Source organism: Rhinolophus ferrumequinum (assembly GCF_004115265.2).
Source record: "Rhinolophus ferrumequinum isolate MPI-CBG mRhiFer1 chromosome 5 unlocalized genomic scaffold, mRhiFer1_v1.p scaffold_110_arrow_ctg1, whole genome shotgun sequence".
Classification (NCBI taxonomy): Eukaryota; Metazoa; Chordata; class Mammalia; order Chiroptera; family Rhinolophidae; genus Rhinolophus; species Rhinolophus ferrumequinum.
This window is the reverse complement of record NW_022680355.1, coordinates 13,364,677-13,386,020: the sequence shown is the minus strand read 5'-3', so window position 1 is coordinate 13,386,020 and position 21,344 is coordinate 13,364,677. Positions and strand designations below refer to the sequence as shown.

At 38.7% G+C, this 21,344-nt stretch overlaps 2 protein-coding genes across 4 annotated transcripts in view; one reads left to right on the top strand and one right to left on the bottom strand.

Moving 5' to 3' along the window:
• Window positions 1–1,260: 1,260 nt before the first annotated feature.
• ATP5F1C (ATP synthase F1 subunit gamma) lies at window positions 1,261–19,029 on the bottom strand. 2 transcript variants are annotated; one of them, XM_033100613.1, is made up of 10 exons: window positions 18,872–19,013; window positions 10,685–10,719; window positions 10,046–10,177; window positions 7,723–7,927; window positions 7,029–7,172; window positions 6,848–6,912; window positions 5,499–5,654; window positions 4,910–5,006; window positions 2,026–2,062; window positions 1,261–1,407 (listed from the first exon to the last, which is right to left on the bottom strand). In XM_033100613.1, the coding sequence occupies exons 1-9, from the start codon at window positions 18,925–18,927 to the stop codon at window positions 2,056–2,058; spliced, it is 897 nt and encodes a 298-aa protein (XP_032956504.1). In that variant the 5' UTR covers window positions 18,928–19,013; the 3' UTR covers window positions 1,261–1,407; window positions 2,026–2,055. The 2 variants fall into 2 exon arrangements, with proteins under 2 accessions (XP_032956504.1, XP_032956505.1); XM_033100614.1 differs by lacking the exon at window positions 2,026–2,062 and having other exon boundaries at window positions 18,872–19,029.
• Window positions 19,030–19,129: 100 nt separating this feature from the next.
• The window catches only part of KIN (Kin17 DNA and RNA binding protein), a 28,650-nt gene continuing 26,435 nt past the window's right edge, over window positions 19,130–21,344 (top strand). Inside the window, exon 1 of one of the 2 annotated variants that reach the window (XM_033100612.1) lies at window positions 19,130–19,316. In XM_033100612.1, the coding sequence (XP_032956503.1) occupies window positions 19,203–19,316 (114 nt within the window). In that variant the 5' untranslated portion in view covers window positions 19,130–19,202. The remainder of the gene's footprint in view (window positions 19,317–21,344) is intronic. The other variant, XM_033100611.1, reaches the window with a different exon arrangement.

The following is a 21,344-nucleotide window of genomic DNA, read 5'->3' as shown; positions in this document are numbered from 1 at the left end:
CTGTTCAGTTTATCTTGTGGCAGCCTTCTTAAAGTGGCAGCATTGCTCTTTACTTGTGCTTCCTAATCAATTTTTATCTTACTCTGTTCAGTTCATTTTTATGAATAGTTGTTGACAAAATATCTGGAGAATTATTTCTAAATATATTATTTATTTCATGGTTTTTAAGAGTAATATACGTCAAACTTTTAACTAAGAGTGGGTTTTATATTTCCATATATTTTATTTTTTTAATAGTTCTGTGGTCTTTTGGGAAAGTGTGTATTACTTTTGTAATAGAAAAACTAAGTTCCCTATTTTAAACAAATAGGAAAAACCCTGAGATCCTGGCATGGAACTCGTTGCATGGAATCAGCTAGGCATCCGTTATCTAAATGTGAGTATGGAATTCTAAGAAGTGCTTAGAAAAGATGTTTAAAAATTTACTTAGGCTAAGTCTATGCCTGGCGTTCTATATCCCATATATGAGAAACAGCAAATGACTCTAGTCGCATTGTTACTTCATCGTTGGCTGTTCTTTGAAGGTTTCCAGAGGATGGAAGCCTGGGCTGAGGGTGTGGCCTGTCGCCTCTTCCTTCCACCCCGACCCCAAAGAGGCCAGACTTTCTAAGATTGATTCAGAAGAGACTCTTCAATTATCTTCTTACAAAAATAAAAAAATTAATACCATTTCCCCGAAAATAAGACCTAGCTGGACAATTAACTCTAATGCGTCTTTTGGAGAAAAAATTAACAATATAAGGTCTTATATTGTGTAAGACCGGGTCTTTTTTTGTTGTTGTTGTTAAGATATTACTGGGGAAGGGGAACAGGACTTTTATTAGAGAACCGTGTGTGCTTCCAGGATTTTTTATTTTCCAAGTCAGTTGTTGTCCTTTCAGTCTTAGTTGTGGAGGGCGCAGCTCAGCTCAGCTCCAGGTCCAGTTGCCGTTCCTAGTTGCAGGGGGCACAGCCCACCATCCCTGCGGGAGTCGAGGAATCAAACTGGCAACCTTGTGGTTGAGAGCCCACTGGCCCATGTGGGAATCGAACCAGCAGCCTTCGGAGTTAGGAGCACTGAGCTCCAACCACCTGAGCCACCAGGCTGGCCCCAAGACGGGCGTCTTATATTAATTTTTGCTCCAAAGGACGCATTAGAGCTGAATGTCTGGCTAGGTCTTATTTTCTGGGAAACACGATAGTAGCATGTTAATAGCTTTAAATATTTTAACATCTCATTTTGAAAACTATAACTGTTCTTATATACTAAGAAAGACAGGATTTTCTTATTGTAAGTTGTTTATTGTAAGATAATTTACAAATATCTTGCTGTCTTTGGTAATTTCAACAATTAGACCAATAATTTCTTCTGACCAGGACAGCAGTAAACTAAAAACAAAATTAACTGGCTGAATTTTCTTTCTTTATCTGAAAAACAAAGTACAGAACAAATAAAAATCAATCAATACTTTTTCTGAGAAAAAGACGACATCAAGAGATAATACATAGTTAAGTGGGGTTTGGAGAACTGACTTTACGTAACTAAATGGTACTCTACAGTAATGGTTCTCAGATTTTGGTCTGGGGAACCTTCCACAGGATCCGTGAGAGCCAGACTGTTTTCATAATAATGTTATTTGATGGTTTTATTCTCATTCTCAAGAGTATACGGTGGAGTTTTCCAGAGTGTGATATCAGAACGGAATGGACAAAAATAGATGAGAATCCAGCTGTTTTGTTGTTGTTGTTGAGTCAGACAGTCAGGGGTCCTGAAACCATAAAGTTTGAGAACCACCACTCTTCACCAATCTATATTTAATATCTCAAAATAATGCTAATTCTCTATCCTTAAAGTTTACTTAACAAGTCCAAGAACAAAAGCCCCCAGCATTACCCATATGCCCCAACCAGCTGGCTACTGTAAACGAACCTAGCAATCTAAACCTCTCAGAACCTGTGTCACTTGCTCACTTAGCTTCAGTTACAGCTGGCGGGGTATCTTTTCTCAAGGGGGTGTGGGGACAAGGTGAAAGATTACCACTTTACCTCTTGTCTGAGGATGAAACTTGATTTTCATTAATTCCTAATTATTGTGTTAAAAGAAAAAGACAAACACAAAACAAGCCGGTTAAGAAGCAATCCATGCTAGTTAATCATGTCCACTTTCCAACTAAAAAACGTCTATTTCCTCACTTGTTATTTTGAGTACATCACATACTTACCAAAATATTCCCTTAAAACAGATTCAGTGATTATTATAAAAAAGATGTATTTTAAATCAGGTTACAAGCAATAAAACCATGTTCATGCAAGTAGGCAAGACTAAATATATGATTAAAATCACTACTTTTTCTATACATATAGCATACAATGTATTTAAAATTTTTAGGCTGGCAACTAGTACTTGGCACCTCAAATACTATGATTTATTCATGCTTTTTTATTTTATTACTAAAAAGCCAGATGTGTTTCTGTTAAATATTAAAGTCTTCACCCAGAATAACCGATAGGTTAGAGAATATGCAAGTCAAATCCATTCATATAAACAATCCAACTTTGGGACGACACAGCTAACTTTTTATACAGGATGTGAACAACCTTTCTAGAAAGTGAAAATTTATTAGTCAATTTCCAATTATTGGAATTCTTTTTTTAATTCTCAGTTTTTATGCCCTAATCACCCTCTCGTCCTTTCCCTTGATTTTGCTACTTCGTAGTCAGGTTTCCCACATTCCTAATCCAGAAAAACCCTGGTCCTCAATTCTGCGGAACTCGTGCCCCCGCATTCCTTTCTCAAGAGCAAAAAAAGAACCTTGGTTCTCTGGATCTCACAGCCCTGAACCTTCAGAATGCAACTGTTTCCCTCAGGCCTTCCCTCACTTGCCATCCAAGAAAACAGACGACAAAACTGAGCTGCAGAGTATCTTAACCAAGTTTATCAAGATACTAAGTAGCAGGGCCACTCATTGTCGCACTGCACTCTATGATGCTAAGAGAACACACTGCACTCTATGATGCTAAGAGAACATTAGTGACCAGGCTGAGATGGCTTAGTCTTGAAGTGTCATCTCAGAAAGCAGAGTAAGAGAAGGAAGAAGCCTTAGGCTAGCAAAGCCGATGAACCCAACTAATAACTTCACGGATGGTCTCCATCACTTTTGTCTGGCTCTCTGGCATTCGCCCCGTTTATGTCCTTGAGAGACTATACTTAAGGACAACTTTAAATTTCACCTTAGTGATAAAGCTTTCCCTGATTCTTAAACATGGACCTACGTTTTCGCACACTCAATAAAATGTTATTCCTCTCTCTTCTCAACTTCCAGTTCTTAAGATACTTATGGCATGTCATTCAGTCACTTAACATTTATTGAAGAAGTACGTGCCAGGTGACAGGGCTACAAAAGTGACAAGACGTGGTCCCTCCCTAGTGGCAGGACCACAGAGACAAATAAAAAGGCAATTCCTAATAAAATGTAAGTGCTGAGAAAAGGAAGCACACAGTGCCAAAGAAGAGTTACCCCCCAACCCCAAACCATGCAGGAGGCTTTTCTGGAGGAAAGGATTCTCCCTGCTCTGGAAGGACAAACAGGAGTCAGGCAGAAGAACCAAGGGTGCAAAGGGACGGAAAAATGGCATTCCAGGCAAGAGCACGTGCCATTCTGAAGGCAAAAGAATGTGATGTGTTTGTAGAACTGGCAGCTTAGTGTGGCTGAAGTTCAAGGAAAGTAAGAAATGGCAGTGGCAAGTGACTAGACTACAGGTTCACATGTGTCAAGCCAAGCTGACTTTCCAGGATTATGTGAGAGAATGGGTTGTCATCTTCCTCCTACCACTCTGTCACAGGGTCAGCAAATGTTTTCTGTAAAGGGCTAGACAGTAAATAGTTTAAGCTTTGTGGCCATATACTGTCTCTCTTGTTATAAGCCATTAAAGTGTGAAAACCATTCTTAGCTCTGGGCTGCAGTCTGCTGGCCCTGTTCATTCTACTGCAGTTTCTAACATAACGTCCGTCTTCCCTGTGAAGGCTGTGAGCTCTTTGAGGGGAAATACTATCACCATCACATCCTCAGTGCCTAGCACAGGGTCCGGCATGTCAGAGGCTCCCAAGATATATCTTTTTTTTTAATTCAGGAGAGGAATGATGACAACGATCTGCATTAAGTGGGCAGAAAGGGGGAAGAGTCAAGGGCTTTTAGAAAGCAAAACTTAGGGAACTCGGTGACCAGTTGGTAAGAGGGGAGAAAGAATGAGTCAAAGACAACTTACTACACATTTTATCCTTCATCATAATTATCTGCATTTTTTATCTGATTAGAACATAAATGCTTTTAACACTGCGCCTACCTAGCATTGTACTTTGCATATAGGAGTGTGCAGTTTAATAACTTTTTGAATAGAATTCCCATTATCTTAACCCTGGTTGTACACACATTAACATATCTAGACAATGAGAAATTTTCTTGAGGAAAGTGGTACACTATCTTATGGTACTGATATAGAAATTTCAATAATTAAAAAATTCCTGGACCCTATTACCATTCAGCGATTTACAGATTTATGTAAAACCAAACCCAAAACCAGTCCTGTAACTCAGAAAGTTTGGTTTATAATGGTTTAAGTTCCAAAGACAGGTTTTATAAATGATAGTGAATTATTCACATCCTCATTCCAAAAGCTTTAGGAAAAGTGGAAACTACCAATATATAGATTTCTAAAAAGAAGCAACTAAGCCTGAAACAACCAGAATAAACCAGAGATCCCATTTTCACCAAATTTTCATATCCTAAGAACAAGGTTACAGAATTAAGCAATGGATCATTTATTTCATCTTTAACAGACAAAACAAACCCCCAACTCAAGCATCCAAAGGTTAAGCCAGCAGACACGGAGATGAAAACAAACTCTCTAAAGGGAACCTGCAGTTACTTACAGGGCCGCAGCACCCGAGATGATTTCAATCAACTCCTTTGTGATGACAGCTTGGCGAGTGCGGTTGAAAGTCAAAGTCAATTTGTCAATCATCTCAGCTACAAGAGAACAAAAAGACAGATAACAAAATCTAAAACTAGAAAAGAATAACTTCTTTTTTAACGTATCCATAGATATATGTTGCTTAATTTAATAATAGGAAATTCTGTTCTTTTACTTGGGGGATGACGGCAGTGGGGTACCAAAACTGGCCTCTTGAAACATTTCAAGAAGATATTTTTAAATCTTCCATGGATATGTTTTCAAAGTACTGGGAGACTTACTGCCTACGAAATAATACCTACTTCCTTTAAGGCAGAGAGTATTATTTTTCTATCTTTTCAGAAGAGCAAATTCAAAGAAAGAGATGGTATTTGGTCAAAAATTTCACAGAACCAGTAGCAGAGCCCAGGCCCAATTCCTAGCTCTCTTGCTTCCTGGTCTACTTAAAGAATGGTCGTGTTTTTAATGTGAGGGTCTCAGACACGCTTTCCTGTGTCTCAGACAGTTTCCTCTCAGCCACAGTTTTCTCCGCAATCCACTGTGCTTACAAGCATTCTTGCTAGCGTTGTCCATGGCCGTCATCCTGGCGCTCTGCTCACTCGTGGTGGATTCCTTTAGAGAGTAGTAGATGATGTTGGCCAGACTGTATTCTTGGTAATTCTGCAGCACGTCAGCATCAATATCATCATAGATGCTCATGCTCTCTGTTAAAACGAGTGATAAATATCTTTGAAGCTATACAGTACAAGAACGATTTAATCAAAACAGCTTACTATTATAAAAATCCTTCATAATTACAAAGCAGAAGTAAATGTAAGATAGGTCAAAAGACTCATTCCTAAGCTTTCCACCTATTTCCACATCGTACATTATAGCCGATTTTAAATGTACAAAGCATTGGATATTCTACTTTATAGTCTACATTTCACGGTTATGAAGTCTTCTAGATAGCATCTAGCTGACTGCCCGGCACAAAGCCAGCAAACAATCAATAAATGGTTTTTTCAATAAAGAAATTAAGAACTGAAAGTAGTCTAGTGTAATACAAAAATTCTAGTTCAGCCTTTTGATTACTGGAGAAATCCGGTGTCAGTCAGTCAGTCATCAGAGGGAAAACGTTTCCACGAACATGGAAGAATGGGAAAATTTGAGGCTGATGTGAACTTCAGCAATCATGTGGCAGAAATTTCACAGGACACTCCAAAATTCATTCATTTGGATAAAGCTATGCAAACAGTACTATATTTCATCCAACTTAAGATGCTATGGATTATAACCACATTTGATGTACCATTAAGAAAGAAAATAACATAGCCAATTAATAATGATATGCCATTGACTGGGAGAAGCACCCCAATTTGAGGCATGTTAAAAATGTAAGAGTGTACATCTTAGATGAAATATGATACACAGAAGGGGAAAATGTGTTAGGAAAATAAAATCAGGTCCAGAATATTGCTTCTAGGATGCTTCACTGAGCAATGGTGACTTTATTCAAACAACAGAACAGAAGCACCGACTGGGTCAATGTACATGAGCTGTGAATTTATTCAAATCTCTGCTAGAGCTTTGGACTGTATTGCAGTTAGGTACACTTCACATACACAGACTGCAAAGCAAATTTCTAGCTAGGCTCTTCAGTCCCCGAGGACAGAAAACCTGTGTAATGATGGCCCTCAACAGATACTTATTTGTTCAATTAATGAAGGAATGGAGTAAGTCGACAAACAACGCATGGATTAAGACATCACAGAAGCCATTAATAGTTCGTGATAGAAACGGCCCAATGGCATTTTGTTACCGCTGAAACAGGCCATCCTGACAAATACTATTTTCCTAAATGTCCAAATCTCTCCTTTCTACATGGAAAAATACTTGCCATACAAAAACTACTTACCAGCACTTGCAATGGTATTAAGGGAAAAGATGGGCTTTTCGTCTGTCTTGTAGGAGATGACAGACCTAGAAATGACAAAAGCAATTGTAAATTTCAAACTGATAACTTTTCAACTGTTAAGCAGTTATTTTAAAATATGAATATAAACATAAAAAAGCTTTGATTTCTAAAATTTTCTTGCCTGAATCGATTAAAGACAATAGATCCTTCGTCAAATTCATATCCAGAATTTAATAATTCCAGGGCAATGACTGATGCATCTCCAAAAGTAGGGGGTTTTCTTCCCACTTCTTTGAATGTCACCAGGAACTGGTCAGAATGAGTCCTACAAGAAAAGGAAGAGGTCACATAAAATAGTGTAATAGTATACTTCTGCTAAGAAAACACAGGGAACAAGAAATAGTATTGCTATGGGTCAATTTTTTGCGGGAATGTTCACTGAATTAAGTCTTCCACCCATTTATGGTGATTCCTTTCCTTCAGCACCTGCAAAGAACTAAAGACCCATAACCAGGCCTTTCTCATTGTCTATTTCTCTGTGCTGTTCTCTCTCTCCTTCTAATCCTAATAAACTGTTGTTCATTTTGGACATTCCCAGGCTATGACAGCTCCTCCGAGTTCAGTCCTCATTTTTTAAAATGTCAGAGGCTTGTGACATTCCTACTGCATTCCATGTATGGTTTGGATGAAGAAACAAAAGACAAGTAGAGAATAGAGGAAATCTATATATTCTAATGTGCTCTGGAAAAATAAACAAAAATCTCTTGAGTATAAAATAGGTAACCCAAACGGGCACCTTGCTTATTAAATAAACTATCAAAGAAACTTCCATTTAGTCATGCTGTCACCCTTTTAAACAAACTATGTTAAATTACCTATGAAGTATACCCCTGATTTTATCACCAACTCCAACAATCTTCACTTCTTTCCCGGCTGCTGTGAGCGTAGCCACCTCGCTTTTGATCTGTTTAGCAACCGAGGAGTGGATAGCCCCGCAGAGCCCTCGATCTGAGGACACTCCGATAAGGAGGTGTTTCTTCTTGTCTTCAGGCCCCTTAATATCAGCCTTTTCATACAGAGCTGAAAAACAAACAAAAAGAACCAAGAATTTTTTATATGTAATTTATACAAAATACAATAATAAGCCCTAATTTACAAAACAGCTGGCTGTTTTCAAAATGATGCATTGAAATTTAGATGGCACTTGACTAACATAATCAAAAGCGCCCATGTATTTATTCCATTTACAATCAGGATGAAAAGCATCTCTATATGACAAAGGTTCCTAAGAGCCCATTAATGGCCACTTTATCTTAAATATGGACTAAAAGAAACCTCTAGTACAATTAAAGAACTTGTAAAGAGGCCAGAATTATAGAGGTACCAACTTATCTAGATAACAGACTCCAAAAGAATGCAAATCTTTAGTATACAACCAAAAAAGTACAAAGCAAATATTTACCAACTGCTCATATAATCTGCATTATCAAGCTCTTATAAAAACTGTTGATGATAAAATGATGCCACTTTATTTTGAGGATTACTTTAACAACCTCACTTTGTTGGTCTAATTTTCTAAGAAGCAGGGCCAAGAGAGGATTCAGTAGGACGAAATGAAATATACATGGACTTTACTAGGAGAAATGACTGTGAGAGAAAACAGGAAGTCAGGAGAGCCATGATACCACGATGCAGGTCAGAGCAGTGGGAAGAAGAGAGAAGAAAGGGTGGGTGGCAGCTTTGCTGACCACTGTGCAGTTTAAGGGAAGTTCAGCAAGGCTGCTGGGAGCCCCAAGTCTCCCAGGAATATGCCTGCCTGTGTCCAGCCTGTGCCCAGCTGCTGGCAGGAGCAGTCCACCAGAAGCATGGCCAGGTCACAAATGCAGGATGGACTTCTCCAGCTGGACTCACTGCAGTTGCAAGGAGCATCTTCGTGGCCGCCACATCCACCCATTTCAACAAAATTCCGGCCACTACCCTTACAGAGCCATGATTCTCAGATTTCAATACCCGAGGCCCCCCATACAAAGCAGAGAGAAGTAAATACTCAACTCCAAAGTTCAGTGGAGTGGGGAGAATATTTCTTTTAAGTCTCTCTATATTTTATAATGTACAGCATAAAATGCCTGCTTTACATTTTTAAATATTTTAAATGATTAGCCATTTACAATATACCAGTTAGTATTTTTTTTCAGTTTGAAGGACTTTATAGAAGCTGACTGGCAGCCTCAACTTGGATTTTTAGTATTTCACCACAAATACTCCAATCAGATATCTCTGCCAGTTTCTTCTTTATTAGACAACTTTGTGGTACTAGACTTTGGGAGGGAAACAAATGTACTATATTTATTCATGTCAGCAAGAAAGGTAAATAGTAGAGTGACTTTCCTTTCTCACATCAATAGGCTAGAGAGTAATTACCAACCAACATTTACCGAGTCACCAAATAGATGCTTAGAATTGTCTGGGCAGAAAAGGGGACTCATGAGAGCAAATGGCTAGAGCTGATAAGGATTGCTAAAATCTAACTTGCCAACTCTACTTTAGGTGAAACTAAGTATGGCATTTTAAAGCAAGGAGCCATTTCCACTGAGGCCTTGTTCTCTATGATTTTCTCATGCAAAATTTTCTTTAGCAGTGTAAATGCATGTTTAAAAACTATGGAAGAGTTCAAGAAAACCACTATACAAGATAATTTCACCTTCTTTACAGTTGCTGTACAAACACTGTATTTATTTAAAGATAAACAACCCACCACCACAACAACAAAACACCACTGCACTCATGTATTCACGAGCCATATCCATGCCCAGTAGGTCAACCCTCCACTACAGGGTATCGTCCCCCTCTGGCAGTCCTAAAATACCACAATTTCACAGGATGAAATCAAGCATTGGAATTTGACGCACTATGTTTCTAAGTTCTTTTGGTGGTACACTGAACAATCGAGGAACCTTCAGAATATTTAAAAAGTTCGGTATGTGACCTTGGGCAAGTTACTTGTTGTCACTGTGCTTCAGTTTTCTCATCTGCAAAGCAGGACTCTAACAGTTCATCCCCTCAGGGCTGCTGTGAAGAATGAGAACATGTAAAATACTCAGAATTGGCCTACCATCGTGGGAAGCATTAAATACGTCCCTAGTCGTGATCTCTGTTAAATACGTACTTCCCCATAACTGTGCATTACACGCCTCTTACCCAGAGATCCTATTCCATACACTCGAGCTGGCTTCAGCTCCCTCTCTGCTCGGGCATATTTAGCTGCTGCTACCATTTTCATAGACTTGGTAATTTTCTGGATGTTTTTGATTGACTTTAGTCGCCTGGTAACTGAAAAATAGAAGTGCTGTGTTAAGATACAAGAGTTATAATTTCATTTGTAAATTTACCGAAAACTCTTCTAAACTGCAAGGTAGAATAATTAGCATTTAGACCATCACTTAATGGCATGATGCTAAACTAGGCTTAATGTTAGAATGAGTACTAACTAATAAAAGGTCAAACCTAGCTGCTACTTAGATCAGACAAGCAAAATGACAACATTAGAGAACAGTAAATTATACATTTAAAACATTAAATGATATTGAAAATGGCCTTTGACCATATATTCCGTGACATTTTATATATACTCAAATAGTGTAGCTTTTCTTACTTATTATCATTCTAGAGATAATAGAATCAGCATGTGAAACAAGTTCAATGTCCCACATATGATACCGATTTATTTTATTAGTTTCGATCAAATATGTAACGGGCTAAAGCAGCATATTTTTGAAAATATTTTTATTTGTCAAAATGTAGTTTTTCTTATTTCACATATTGAGATCAAGTACTTACTATCTTTCAAAGTTGCCATATTTCGAACTTGGATCCTGAGAATAAAGGTTTTAAAAATATTTTAATTTTTTGAAAAACAGCTGCATTATACAAGAAAAACATTCAAAGTTAATGTTTATTTAAAGAATACCCCATAGAGAACCATTCAAATATAGAACTTTCAATGTGTGTGTGTGTGTGTATATATATATACATACATACATACCCGGGGTGCCAAAAAAAATGTACACATTTTAAGATATGTTATCTATGTATTACTTTTCAAAGTTGAATTACAGTAGCAATCAAATGAATGCTAGTGTCACTCACTGTATTACAATTTTGATACAGTTTTCCCTTCCTTAAAATGTGTATACATTTTTTTGGCACCCTCTGTATTTTTAAATTCCTTAATACTGATACCACATCCGTTGTCAAAGGCCTTATTTTATTTACCCAACTAACACAAACCTTTCACTGAACTCACATGGCATTCACTTGCTCTGTTCCCACCTCCATGGCTTGGCCTGTATTGTGTCCTCAACAGAAAAGTCCTTTCCCTTGGTAGGGTATCCAACTCTCAAGGTCAAAAAGCTTTCCTTGATTTTCTCAGTTCACCAAAACCTTTCCAAATAACTCTTATACATCCTAACATGATGAAATGTATGAAAACACTGTTTATTTAAACTGACTCTAAATTCTTCCAACTCAATTCAATAAACAGTTCAAGCAGCCACTGTCTTCCAGAACATGGTCTCTAATCACAAGAAGCATACTATTATCTCAGAAACGAGATTCATGAAAACTTAGATTGACATACAATTTACATTATTCTTCTATGGTCTTTAAAATTAAAGTGCCAATGTATAAAAGTCAAAATGATGTGACTTAAATGCAATGTTAATAGAAGGTAAACATGAGAGGATCCCCACTCTAATGGGGAAGACAACATGTTATCAAATATAAATGACCTTTCAGCCCTTAAATCGACACAAAGTACCTGTGTTGCCTGGGAGAATCCAAGAATGAGTAAATTTGTGCAGAAAGAAGGAGGGCTTAAGGAGGGCATTCCCAGGAACAGGATAGTTTTGAAGCTGGAGACAAAGGATGGGTTAGTAAGTTCAAATGTTATTTGATAGGTAGCAGGGAAATTATAAATGTTTGTAAGTCCACAAATCAGTTTAGTTTTTCAGTGAAGTATCTTGGACAGCAGTGAAAAACCACAAAATGACACTGGAATCCTGATGACATGGGGACTAAATAAGGGGCCACTGCAGCTTCCAAAGAAGAGAAGAAACTGGACTGAGATGTTGGCAAAGCAACAAGACTAGATTTGAGAGCAACTTATTAAGAGTGAAAAGGAAAACGATAAGAACGACCCAAAGTTTTCTAACTCAATGACCTGAGTGGACAGTATTATCATTAACCAAGATAGAGAAACTGGGTGGGGGTGATATCCCCCGAGATAATGAATTTTCAGTATGATATAGTTAAACAGACCATGCGACAAGGTGGAAATGTCCAACAGTTCTGAGAAACATGTAACAACATGTAAGAACACGTCCAACATGTTCTGAAATTTGAGATGCAGATTTGTAACTATCAGTAAACATGGTAGTTGATGCCCCAAACCGCCCCCTCCCCCCCAAAAAAGGAAAAAAGGAGACAGATTAGAAGCAGAGGGATCATTTCTAATTCTATGAGCCCAGCATTAGCCTAATACCAAAGCCACATAAATACAGTATAAGAAATGTCAATTAGAGAACAATATCTCTCATAAACATAGATGTAAAAACCCTCAACAAAATATTAGCAAACTGAATCCAACAATGTATTAAAGAGAATCATACACCACGACCAAGTGGGATTTATTCTGGGTATGCAAGGCTGGTTCATCATTCAAAAATCAAATACTATCCATCACATCAACAGGTTAAAGAAGAAAAATCATATGATCAATAGATGCAGAAAAAATATTTGACTAAATCTAACACCCTTTCATGATAAACACCTCTTAGCAAATTAAGAATAGAGGAGAAAGTTTTCAACCCAATAAACAACATCTACCAAAAAAAATCCCTATGGTTTACTGGTGAGAAACTAGCAGCTTTCCTCCTAAGACTGGGAACAAGACAGGGATGTCCTCTCTCACCACTCCTATGTAACATCATATTGGATGTCCTAGAAGATGCAATAAGACAAGAAAAAGAAATAAAAGGTATACAGACTGGGAGGGAAGACATAAAGCTGTCTTTGTTCATAGATGATATGATTGTCTATGTAGAAAATACCAAAGAATCAGCCGAAAAAAAAGCCTGGTGCTACTAACCAACTGTGGTAATGTTGCAGGATACAAGGTTAATATGTAACAACAGTCAATTGCTTCCTTTTATACAAGCTATGAACAACTTGAGTTTCAAGTTAAAAAAAACAGTACCACAGACTGTAGACTTAAAAATGGTTATGATAGTTTACATATATACAGGTATTTTATCACAATAAAAAAATACAAAAGACTTACGTATAAATCTAACAAAATATGTATAAGATTTATATGAGGAAGAATACAAAACTGACAAAAGAAATTAAAAATCTAAATCAATGGAGAGCGATCCTATATTCATGGGTAGGAAGATTCAATATTGCTAAGATCGCAATTCTTCCCAACTTGATCTAAATACTCAATACAATACCAATAAAAAAATTCACCAAGTTATTTTGTAGTTATCAATAAACTAATTTTATCAATAAACTAACATTTATGTGGAAAGGCAAAACACCCAGAATAGTCAACACTGAAGAAGAATAAAGCCAGAGAACTGACACTATCTGATTTCAAGACTTTACTATAAAGTTATAGTAATCAAGATAGTGTGGTATTGGCGAAAGAATGGACAAGTAGATCAATGGATCAGAATAGAGCCCAGAAATAGACTCACACATATACAGTCAACAGAAGTTTGATAAAGGAGCAAAGATAATTAAATGGAGAAAGGATACGCTTTTCTTCAAATGGTGCTGGACTACTGTACATCAATATGCAAAATATTAATCCAGAGAATAACCCTACACATTTCACAAAAATTAACTCAAAATGGATCACAGATCTAAATGTAAAACACAAAACTATAAAAATCTAGGTGCTCTGGGTTTGGCTATGAGTTTTTAGATAAAACAAGCATAATCCATGAAAGAAAAAATTGATAAGCTGGACTTTATTAATTTAAAAAACTTCTGCCCTTCAAAAGATACTGAGAATGAAAAGACAAGCCACATGCTGAGAGAAAATATTTGCAGAATACTCAACAATAATAAAGATGACCCAAGTTAAAAAATGGGCAAAAGATTCTAACAGACACGTCACTAAGGAAGATACACAGGTGGCAAATTAGCATAGAAAAACATGCTCAGTATCATGTCATTAGGGAATTGCACAAAAACTTATCATAAAACCCACACAAGAATGTTTATAGAAGCTTTACTCATGATTGCTCAAAACTGGAAGCAACCAAGATGTCCTTCAATGTGAATGAATGGATAAACAAACTGGTCCATCCACACACTGGAGTACTATTTAACAGTAAAAATAAATGAGCTATGAAGTCACAAAAAGACATAAAGCAGCCTTAACTGCATATTGCTCAGTGAAAGAAGCCAATCTGTAAATGTTATATACCCTGTTTCCCCGAAAATAAGACCTAGCCGGACAATCAGCTCTAATGCCTTTTGGAGCAAAAAATTAATATAAGACTTGGTCTTACTTTACTATATTTTAATATAAGACCAGGTCTTATATTAATTTTTGCTTCAAAAGGCGCATTAGAGCTGACTGTCCGGTTAGGTGTTATTTTCGGGGAAACAGTATGTATTGATTCCAATTACACAACAGTCCAGAAAAGACGAAACTATAGCAACAGTAAAAAGCTCAGTTGCTAGGATTTCAGGGAGAGATTTTTGGGGTAGTGACACTATTCTGTACAATACTGTAATGGTAGGCACATATCATTATGCATTTGTCCAAACCCATTGAACTGTACCACAAAATGAGTGGTGTTAATGAAACCATGCAACTTAGTTATTAATGTATCAATAATGGTTCACTGATTGTAGAACATATACTACACTAATGCAAGATGTTAGTAAGTAGGGAAATTGTCCAGAGTGGGGTGGGGGTATATGGAACCCTGTACTATATGCTCATTTTTTTCTACAATTCTAAAACTGTACTAATAAAGTCTCTTAACTTAAGAAATGAGGTTATGAAATGATATGTGATCCCATTTTTGTGGTATGTGTTTATGTGCATAAAAGTAAGTCTGAAAGGTCATAACCAAAAGTTATCTTTAAAAATCTCTTCACTTATACATCTTACTACTGGTATTACTCAACCAAAGAAAAATAAGGAAAATAACAGGAAGGAGACTATATGGACAATATTAGGTTTGGTTACAAGAATGGATCCACTAGAAGAAAAGAAAAAAGCTGTCAAATCCTAACAATCTCTGCTATTTCAAGTATAGGCGTATATGACATAATGACCATTCTATTAACATTTTTCCATAATAGCACTTGAAAAGTGACCCCCCCCAAAAAAAAAAAAGAAAAGTGACCCCATTGTTTGGATGACTTTCTTTTTTTGGTGTAAACTTTTTCACCCCCAAAATTCTAAATATATAGATTATAAAGAGTGACATTTGGACATTATGGTTTTAGGCAAAGACTCTAATTTAACTGATACAAGTTTCTAGTCAGAGAGTATGATAGGGAACAAATTTGAATTGCATGCCATATTTGGATGAACACGAATGACCACGTTTCTGTAAGTATCCCAGACAAGGTAGGATCTTTTGCGATTCTTGATGCTGTGCACATGCCCTAATTTCCTGTTTTGAAGTGCTCTGATGCTCAGCCTTCATTTAGTTCTAAAGAGGTCAATCTATGTTACAACTTTATTTTTTAAGTACAATTTGAGTACAGAAAAACCATAGCTTGTTTTATCTAATGAATATACAATTTTTGCAAATGAAAAGATAAAGTTCTGAATCAGTTTTATGTTCTAGAAAATTACATCATGTCTCAAGGAACATTCAGGAGATTATTTGAGAAACCAGAAACATATGAAATACAGTGGGTGGGAAAAATCACAGATTGTGGATTACCAGTCTCTCCTGTATTCATACAGCATTGTTAGAAAAGCTGAAGAAGGCAGTGGTGGAAGGAGTCAGCGAGGTTGCTAGATGAATGATTTATCAAAGACATTACAGATGCCTGAGAGAATTTCAAGGAGCATATAAATGCAGTATAATATAAAAATTAAGGAAGTAGCAGCAGCCACCAATTGTTAAGGAAAACAAAATTATGATGTGTAATTATAACACAGAATGCCTGCGTGCAAGTCCATCACCTGTCCCTCCACTAGAAAACAACTCCCTTGCACTTCTTCACCAAGACTCAGCCCGTGACTGAGTCTTCTTTGGCAAGTACAATAAACCTTCTTACATTCTATTTTATACAGTAGAAACTGTAGTTATAAACTCGGTCTCATTTTTCAATTGATACGTCTGGGTCCACAGCAGCATATCTTCCACTGCCCTCAGTTCTTTACAAATACTGACTCCTTTAGCCCTCACATTCACCTATTAATTGTGTAGTAGTATTATTACCTCCATTTAATAGGTAAGTAATATTAGAGACAGACACTGAGTAACCTGTCTAAGGTCACACTGCCAGGTGAGTGGCAGTCAGGATTCAAAGCCCAGCAGTTTGGCTCCAGCCCACCTCTTGTACCATACATACCCTGCTGCCTCCCGTTTTGTACATCTGCTTTCTCAGCCTCAGGTGACAATCTGCCTTTTCTCTCCTGAAATGCCATCTCCCTTCCTTTTCAATGTACATATTTCAATTTATGGCCACTGCTCTATTATAAAATAGTTCCATTTTAAAGAATGTAGAACACTAGGGAATAGAAATGTACTGTCCCCTAATTTGAGACAGAAGAACAGAAACTTTTCCCTCCAGATTTCTTATTTCCATTTTCTTCTATGCTATTTTTTAAAAGTACAGGTTTAATATATAAAAATTTGGGGTACTTTCTAAGTATGACTCATGTTTACTTAAAACTAGCATGCTAACCCCCCTAAAACAAAACCTAACAATGACAAATTGTACATTTCAAAGCTTTCAATAACCAAGAGAACCAAGAAAATGCCACTTGGTTCTATTAAAGCAAAGGCATTTTTCTTTCTTTTCTAATTAATTCTGTGGAGTGTGAATCATTAATATGGTTTTCATTTCTGAATTTAAAAGTCAATTATAATGAATGGGAAGCAAAGGGGCACCAGAGGCAGTAAGACGTCAGGCACCCAGAGTGACGGAAAATGTGAAAAGGGGACAGAATATGCTTTCCATTGAGGAACACTGATGGCTGATGAATATTCATAACCTACCAATTTAAAAACACATTCCAAAGGGATGAAGATCAGAAGCATGACCTTTATTTGCTGATTGAGGTTCCATTTAAGGTCCTGGCAGTAGTTGTCACAGATTGAGAGTGAACTCATAGTTAAAACAGCTCTTAATAAAAGATCTTCAAATTGTCTTGTAGGATTTTAAAAGAAGTTATTTCCACAGTATTATGTAAAATACTTGTCCTCGTTTCAGGAACTCTGCATTTAAAGATCAACTTAGATACCACTTTATGGTTCTAAAAATAATGACCATTAACATGAATGCACAGCAAGACGGGAAGGAAAGGAGAGCTGACTGCTGAGCCTCACTGCATCCATGAACCGCTCCACGAAGCAAGACCGCTTATGTCTGTTCACCACATTTCAGCACTCGCCGCACTGCCAACCTGGTGCAGCGCAGGCACCTACCAACTGTCAAGTGTCTGCCGAGTGATTAATAGTGGCACAATCTGCATGACAGAAGTCCACTTACGGTGAGTTCTTAATTCCCACGAATACTTTTTTTCAATAGTAGGCAAAAAAGAAATCTGACTTCCAAGGCAAATCCACCAACATTTTTATGTAGCTATTTCATATCACAATTACTTTATTACCCTGAAAATCTTGTCTGTTATAAATTCTTCGCTTAACGAAAACCACACCTATTTCAATTAATGACTTATAGTCCCTTCACATAAATTTGGATACAAAAATCGTTTTTGTAGCATCTTAGAATTCTTCTCTACTGTAAAAACGGGGAATTGCGACAGACTACAGCTAATAAACCCCTTAACAGTGTCTGAAATTCTCCTGGATTCTTGTCTAGCTTCAAGGTATTTCATCCTATTATACGGTACGACCACAAACCAAGTTTAATCTAGCTATTCCTAGGCCTTCTAACATGCAACTTTTTTCGGGAACCAATGTTTAAAATCCTTAAAACGTGCACGGCAGTCGACAGACGGCACTTAGCTCTATCTCCTCTTCCCCTTCAGGACCTTGGGACAATTTTATGACCTTGCAGGGTTACTGCTTCAGCGTAATGGTTTCAAGATAGTGCTTGGTGTCTTTCCCTTCCTCGCCAACTGACAGATGTGTAAGGTCCCGTTTGCACCTCAACTACCATCAGCCCACGAGGGCACTTATTTGATTCACCAGTGCCTAGCAAAGCGTCTGCGACATGGTCGGTGCTTAATAAACGTTCTGGCCGAATCGAACCGCTCTTGAAGAGTTACTCCGCTCTGCACTGGCCCATGCAAACTCTGCCCAGCACTGCAGGGTTTCAGTGGGTGTCAAGGACACAGAGTACAACTTAACCTTCCCCTAGACCTTGCCTTAGGGCCTCCCCCCCCCCGACTGTGTGGCTCCGGGTAAAGATAGCATGATACTCGCTGCCAGTCACACAGCGGGAGCTCCGCAAGTACTTATTAGCTGAATGAATCCAGGACCGCCCTGAAATTAATTCGGACTAAGGTCTCAATACCGAGGTCCCAGAGGACCACTCCTCGTGGCCTTCACCCCGCCCCACCACGCCTCAGGAGACGTGGCGTGACCGAGAGGTCGCTCCAGTCCCTTCGCGCACCCTTCCCGGATCGGAGGCGCTTCCTGCAGCCCGAGCTTCCCGGGGCCTCCGTGGGACTGGGGGCCGAGCAGGCCCTGCAACCCCTGTTCCGTCCGACTCGCTTCCACCCGCTTCCTTTTCTCCCTCACCGAACTCTTCCATCCCTCGCGACCCTCCCGTTCCTACCGCAAGCTGCCATACCATTGCGGCTGCACGGCCCAGGCCGAGACCCCCACGACGCCCGCCCGAGAAAACATGGTGGTACTGGCCCAAGCTGAAGGTCGGTCAGACAGGCCTCAGCGCGCACGCGCAGGAGACTCCCCACCGCCCCTCCCAACCCGCTTTCTTCTTCAGTCTCGCTGTTAGCCGCCAGGCTGAGGGAAACCTCGCGAGCTTTGGGGGCTCAGCCTTCCGAGGCTCCACCTCCTTCCGGCTCGCAGCGGCTGTTTGTCCCGCCCACCCCTGTCAGCCCCGTTCCGCTTCCGGTTGGCAGGGCACTCGGTTCCAAAAAGTAATCGCTGCAGTGGTCGCGATGGGGAAGTCAGATTTTCTTACCCCGAAAGCCATCGCCAACAGAATCAAATCCAAAGGGCTTCAGAAGCTGCGCTGGTATTGCCAGATGTGCCAGAAGCAGTGCCGGGACGAGGTAAGGCGGCCCGGGATGGCTCATGCCCGTGCCTCGTCCTCTCCCCTGGCGGGGTCCGGCTGGAAATCCTGGCTCGAGTCCCTGACGCTGGAGGTGAAGGCCTGGGTCTCAGGTCCCTAGTCGTGGGGTCTACACTGGGCAAGTCAGCTACTCCACTCAGTAGGGACATTCCTTCCTGCAGCTCCCGTCCTGGTGGGGAACCAGTGCTCTTTGACGCCTCTGTCTTCCCCAATCTGCCCCCAAAAGAAAAGAAATACGAAAAAGAAAAGGTTTTGCGGTTCTTGTAGAAGTGATCCTACTCAAGCTTTCATAAAACGGAGGCCTGAATAGTTAAATGCCGGGACGCCTGGGCAATAGAAATAACAATCACCTCTGACTTGACGTGCCTCTTAGGAGAAACAGGATACTTAGGATTCACAGCTCTTTTCGGGATCAGATGAAAAAGGAGAAATAAGCTCTTGTACACTGCTCATCTAACAATCATATTTTCAGCCCTTAGTATGTGCCAGGATATTATTATTAAGGTGTGGACGCGAGTCAGACTGTCAGAATTATAAAGCCCAGCCGCACCACTTACTGGCTGTGTGGTCTTGGGCACGTTACATTCTCTCTGCCTGTTTACTTATCTGTAAAGTGGGAACAATAACTGTACCTACTTGTAAGATTGTTGTGAGTTTTAAATGAATTATGTGTAATGTGAGTCGGGGTCTTTGGGCAGATCTTGAAAAGCCTTGTATGCCTTGCTGTGGAGTTTACACTTTTCCCCACTAATGAGGTGGGTGATGAAGAGCAGACTAGTGATGTCATCGTATTTTCCTCTGGAGGTCTAGTTGGTAAGGACGGAAGAACACTGGGGAATTGGAATAATCTCATCTACTGTTTCTGCAAGTGAGGGATGAGATGTTTTAGGTGGGACTCATATTGAATAGCATTGATATGGTTATTCTCTTTCATTTCTCTTTAGTTCTTTCCATTTAAGTCAAGGTGAAATTCTCACACAGAAAATGAAGACCAGTACAATGAACATCCATATGTCTATTACCCAGATTTAACATTTTAAGTATTTTGCCATATTTACTTTTTTAAAAAATAGTTTAAATTATAAACAGAAGGATATTTCACCTCTAAATATTTAAATATCCATTTCTAAAATATCAGGATTTTTTTTTACAGTCACAATATATGTCATCAACGCATAACAAAATTAAAATTCTTTCATGTTGTCTGATACATGTTCCATACTCATGTTTCCTCACTTGTTCCCCCAAATGCTTTTCAAATGCTTAAGCTAAGATCCAATCAAAAACTATGAATTGGATTTGGTTATTAAGGCTTTAAAAAAATAGACTTTATTGTTTTGAGCCGTTTTAGATTCAGTGCAAAAATGAGTGGAAGATACAGAGATTTCGTGTGTGTGTGTGTGTGTGTGTGTGTGTGTATGTATATACACACACCCTGCCTTCCTTCATACATGTACAGCTTCCCCCGGTACATTTGTTGCAATCAGTGAAGTTACACTGACACATCATTATCACCAAAGTCCATAGTTTACATTAGGGTCGCTCTTGGTGCTGTACATTCAATGGGTTTGGACAAATATATAATGACATGTATCTACTTTTATAGTATAATACAGAGTAGTTTCACTGCCCTAAAAATCTCTGTGCTCCAGGTCATTAGGACTTTTAATCCTCTCTCAATTCTGAATTTAGAATAGCACTCACTCCCCGCCAATTTGTTTCTTGAATTGACTTAAGAGACTAACTCAGTCAGTCATCCGGGAGCATTCCCACTTTCTGGATATGTTGAATTGTTTCCTTGTGATTGTCTTTTGCCTTCCTTCCCTAACTCTTGTAGTTTCTGTAAACTGGAACTTAGACCTAAAGGCTTGATTAGGTTCAGGTTAAACACTTTGAGAAAGACTGCTTCATAGATGATCCAGTGTATTTCATATCGCATCACGTAGGGGAGCCCATATGTCCAGGAGTGCTAAGGTGACTGAGTAAAGATGACAGCCTGTAATGTTAG

Bases quoted from the DNA above. Each gene is read 5' to 3' on its own strand.
- ATP5F1C (XM_033100613.1), bottom strand. From the start codon at position 18,927: ATGTTTTCTCGGGCGGGCGTCGTGGGGGTCTCGGCCTGGGCCGTGCAG. The intron at 10,720-18,871 runs GTATGGCAGCTT...CTTTATTCTCAG, and splicing joins TGGGCCGTGCAGCCGCAATG to GATCCAAGTTCGAAATATGG. The intron at 6,913-7,028 runs GCAAGAAAATTT...TGTCATTTCTAG, and splicing joins ATTGTCTTTAATCGATTCAG to GTCTGTCATCTCCTACAAGA.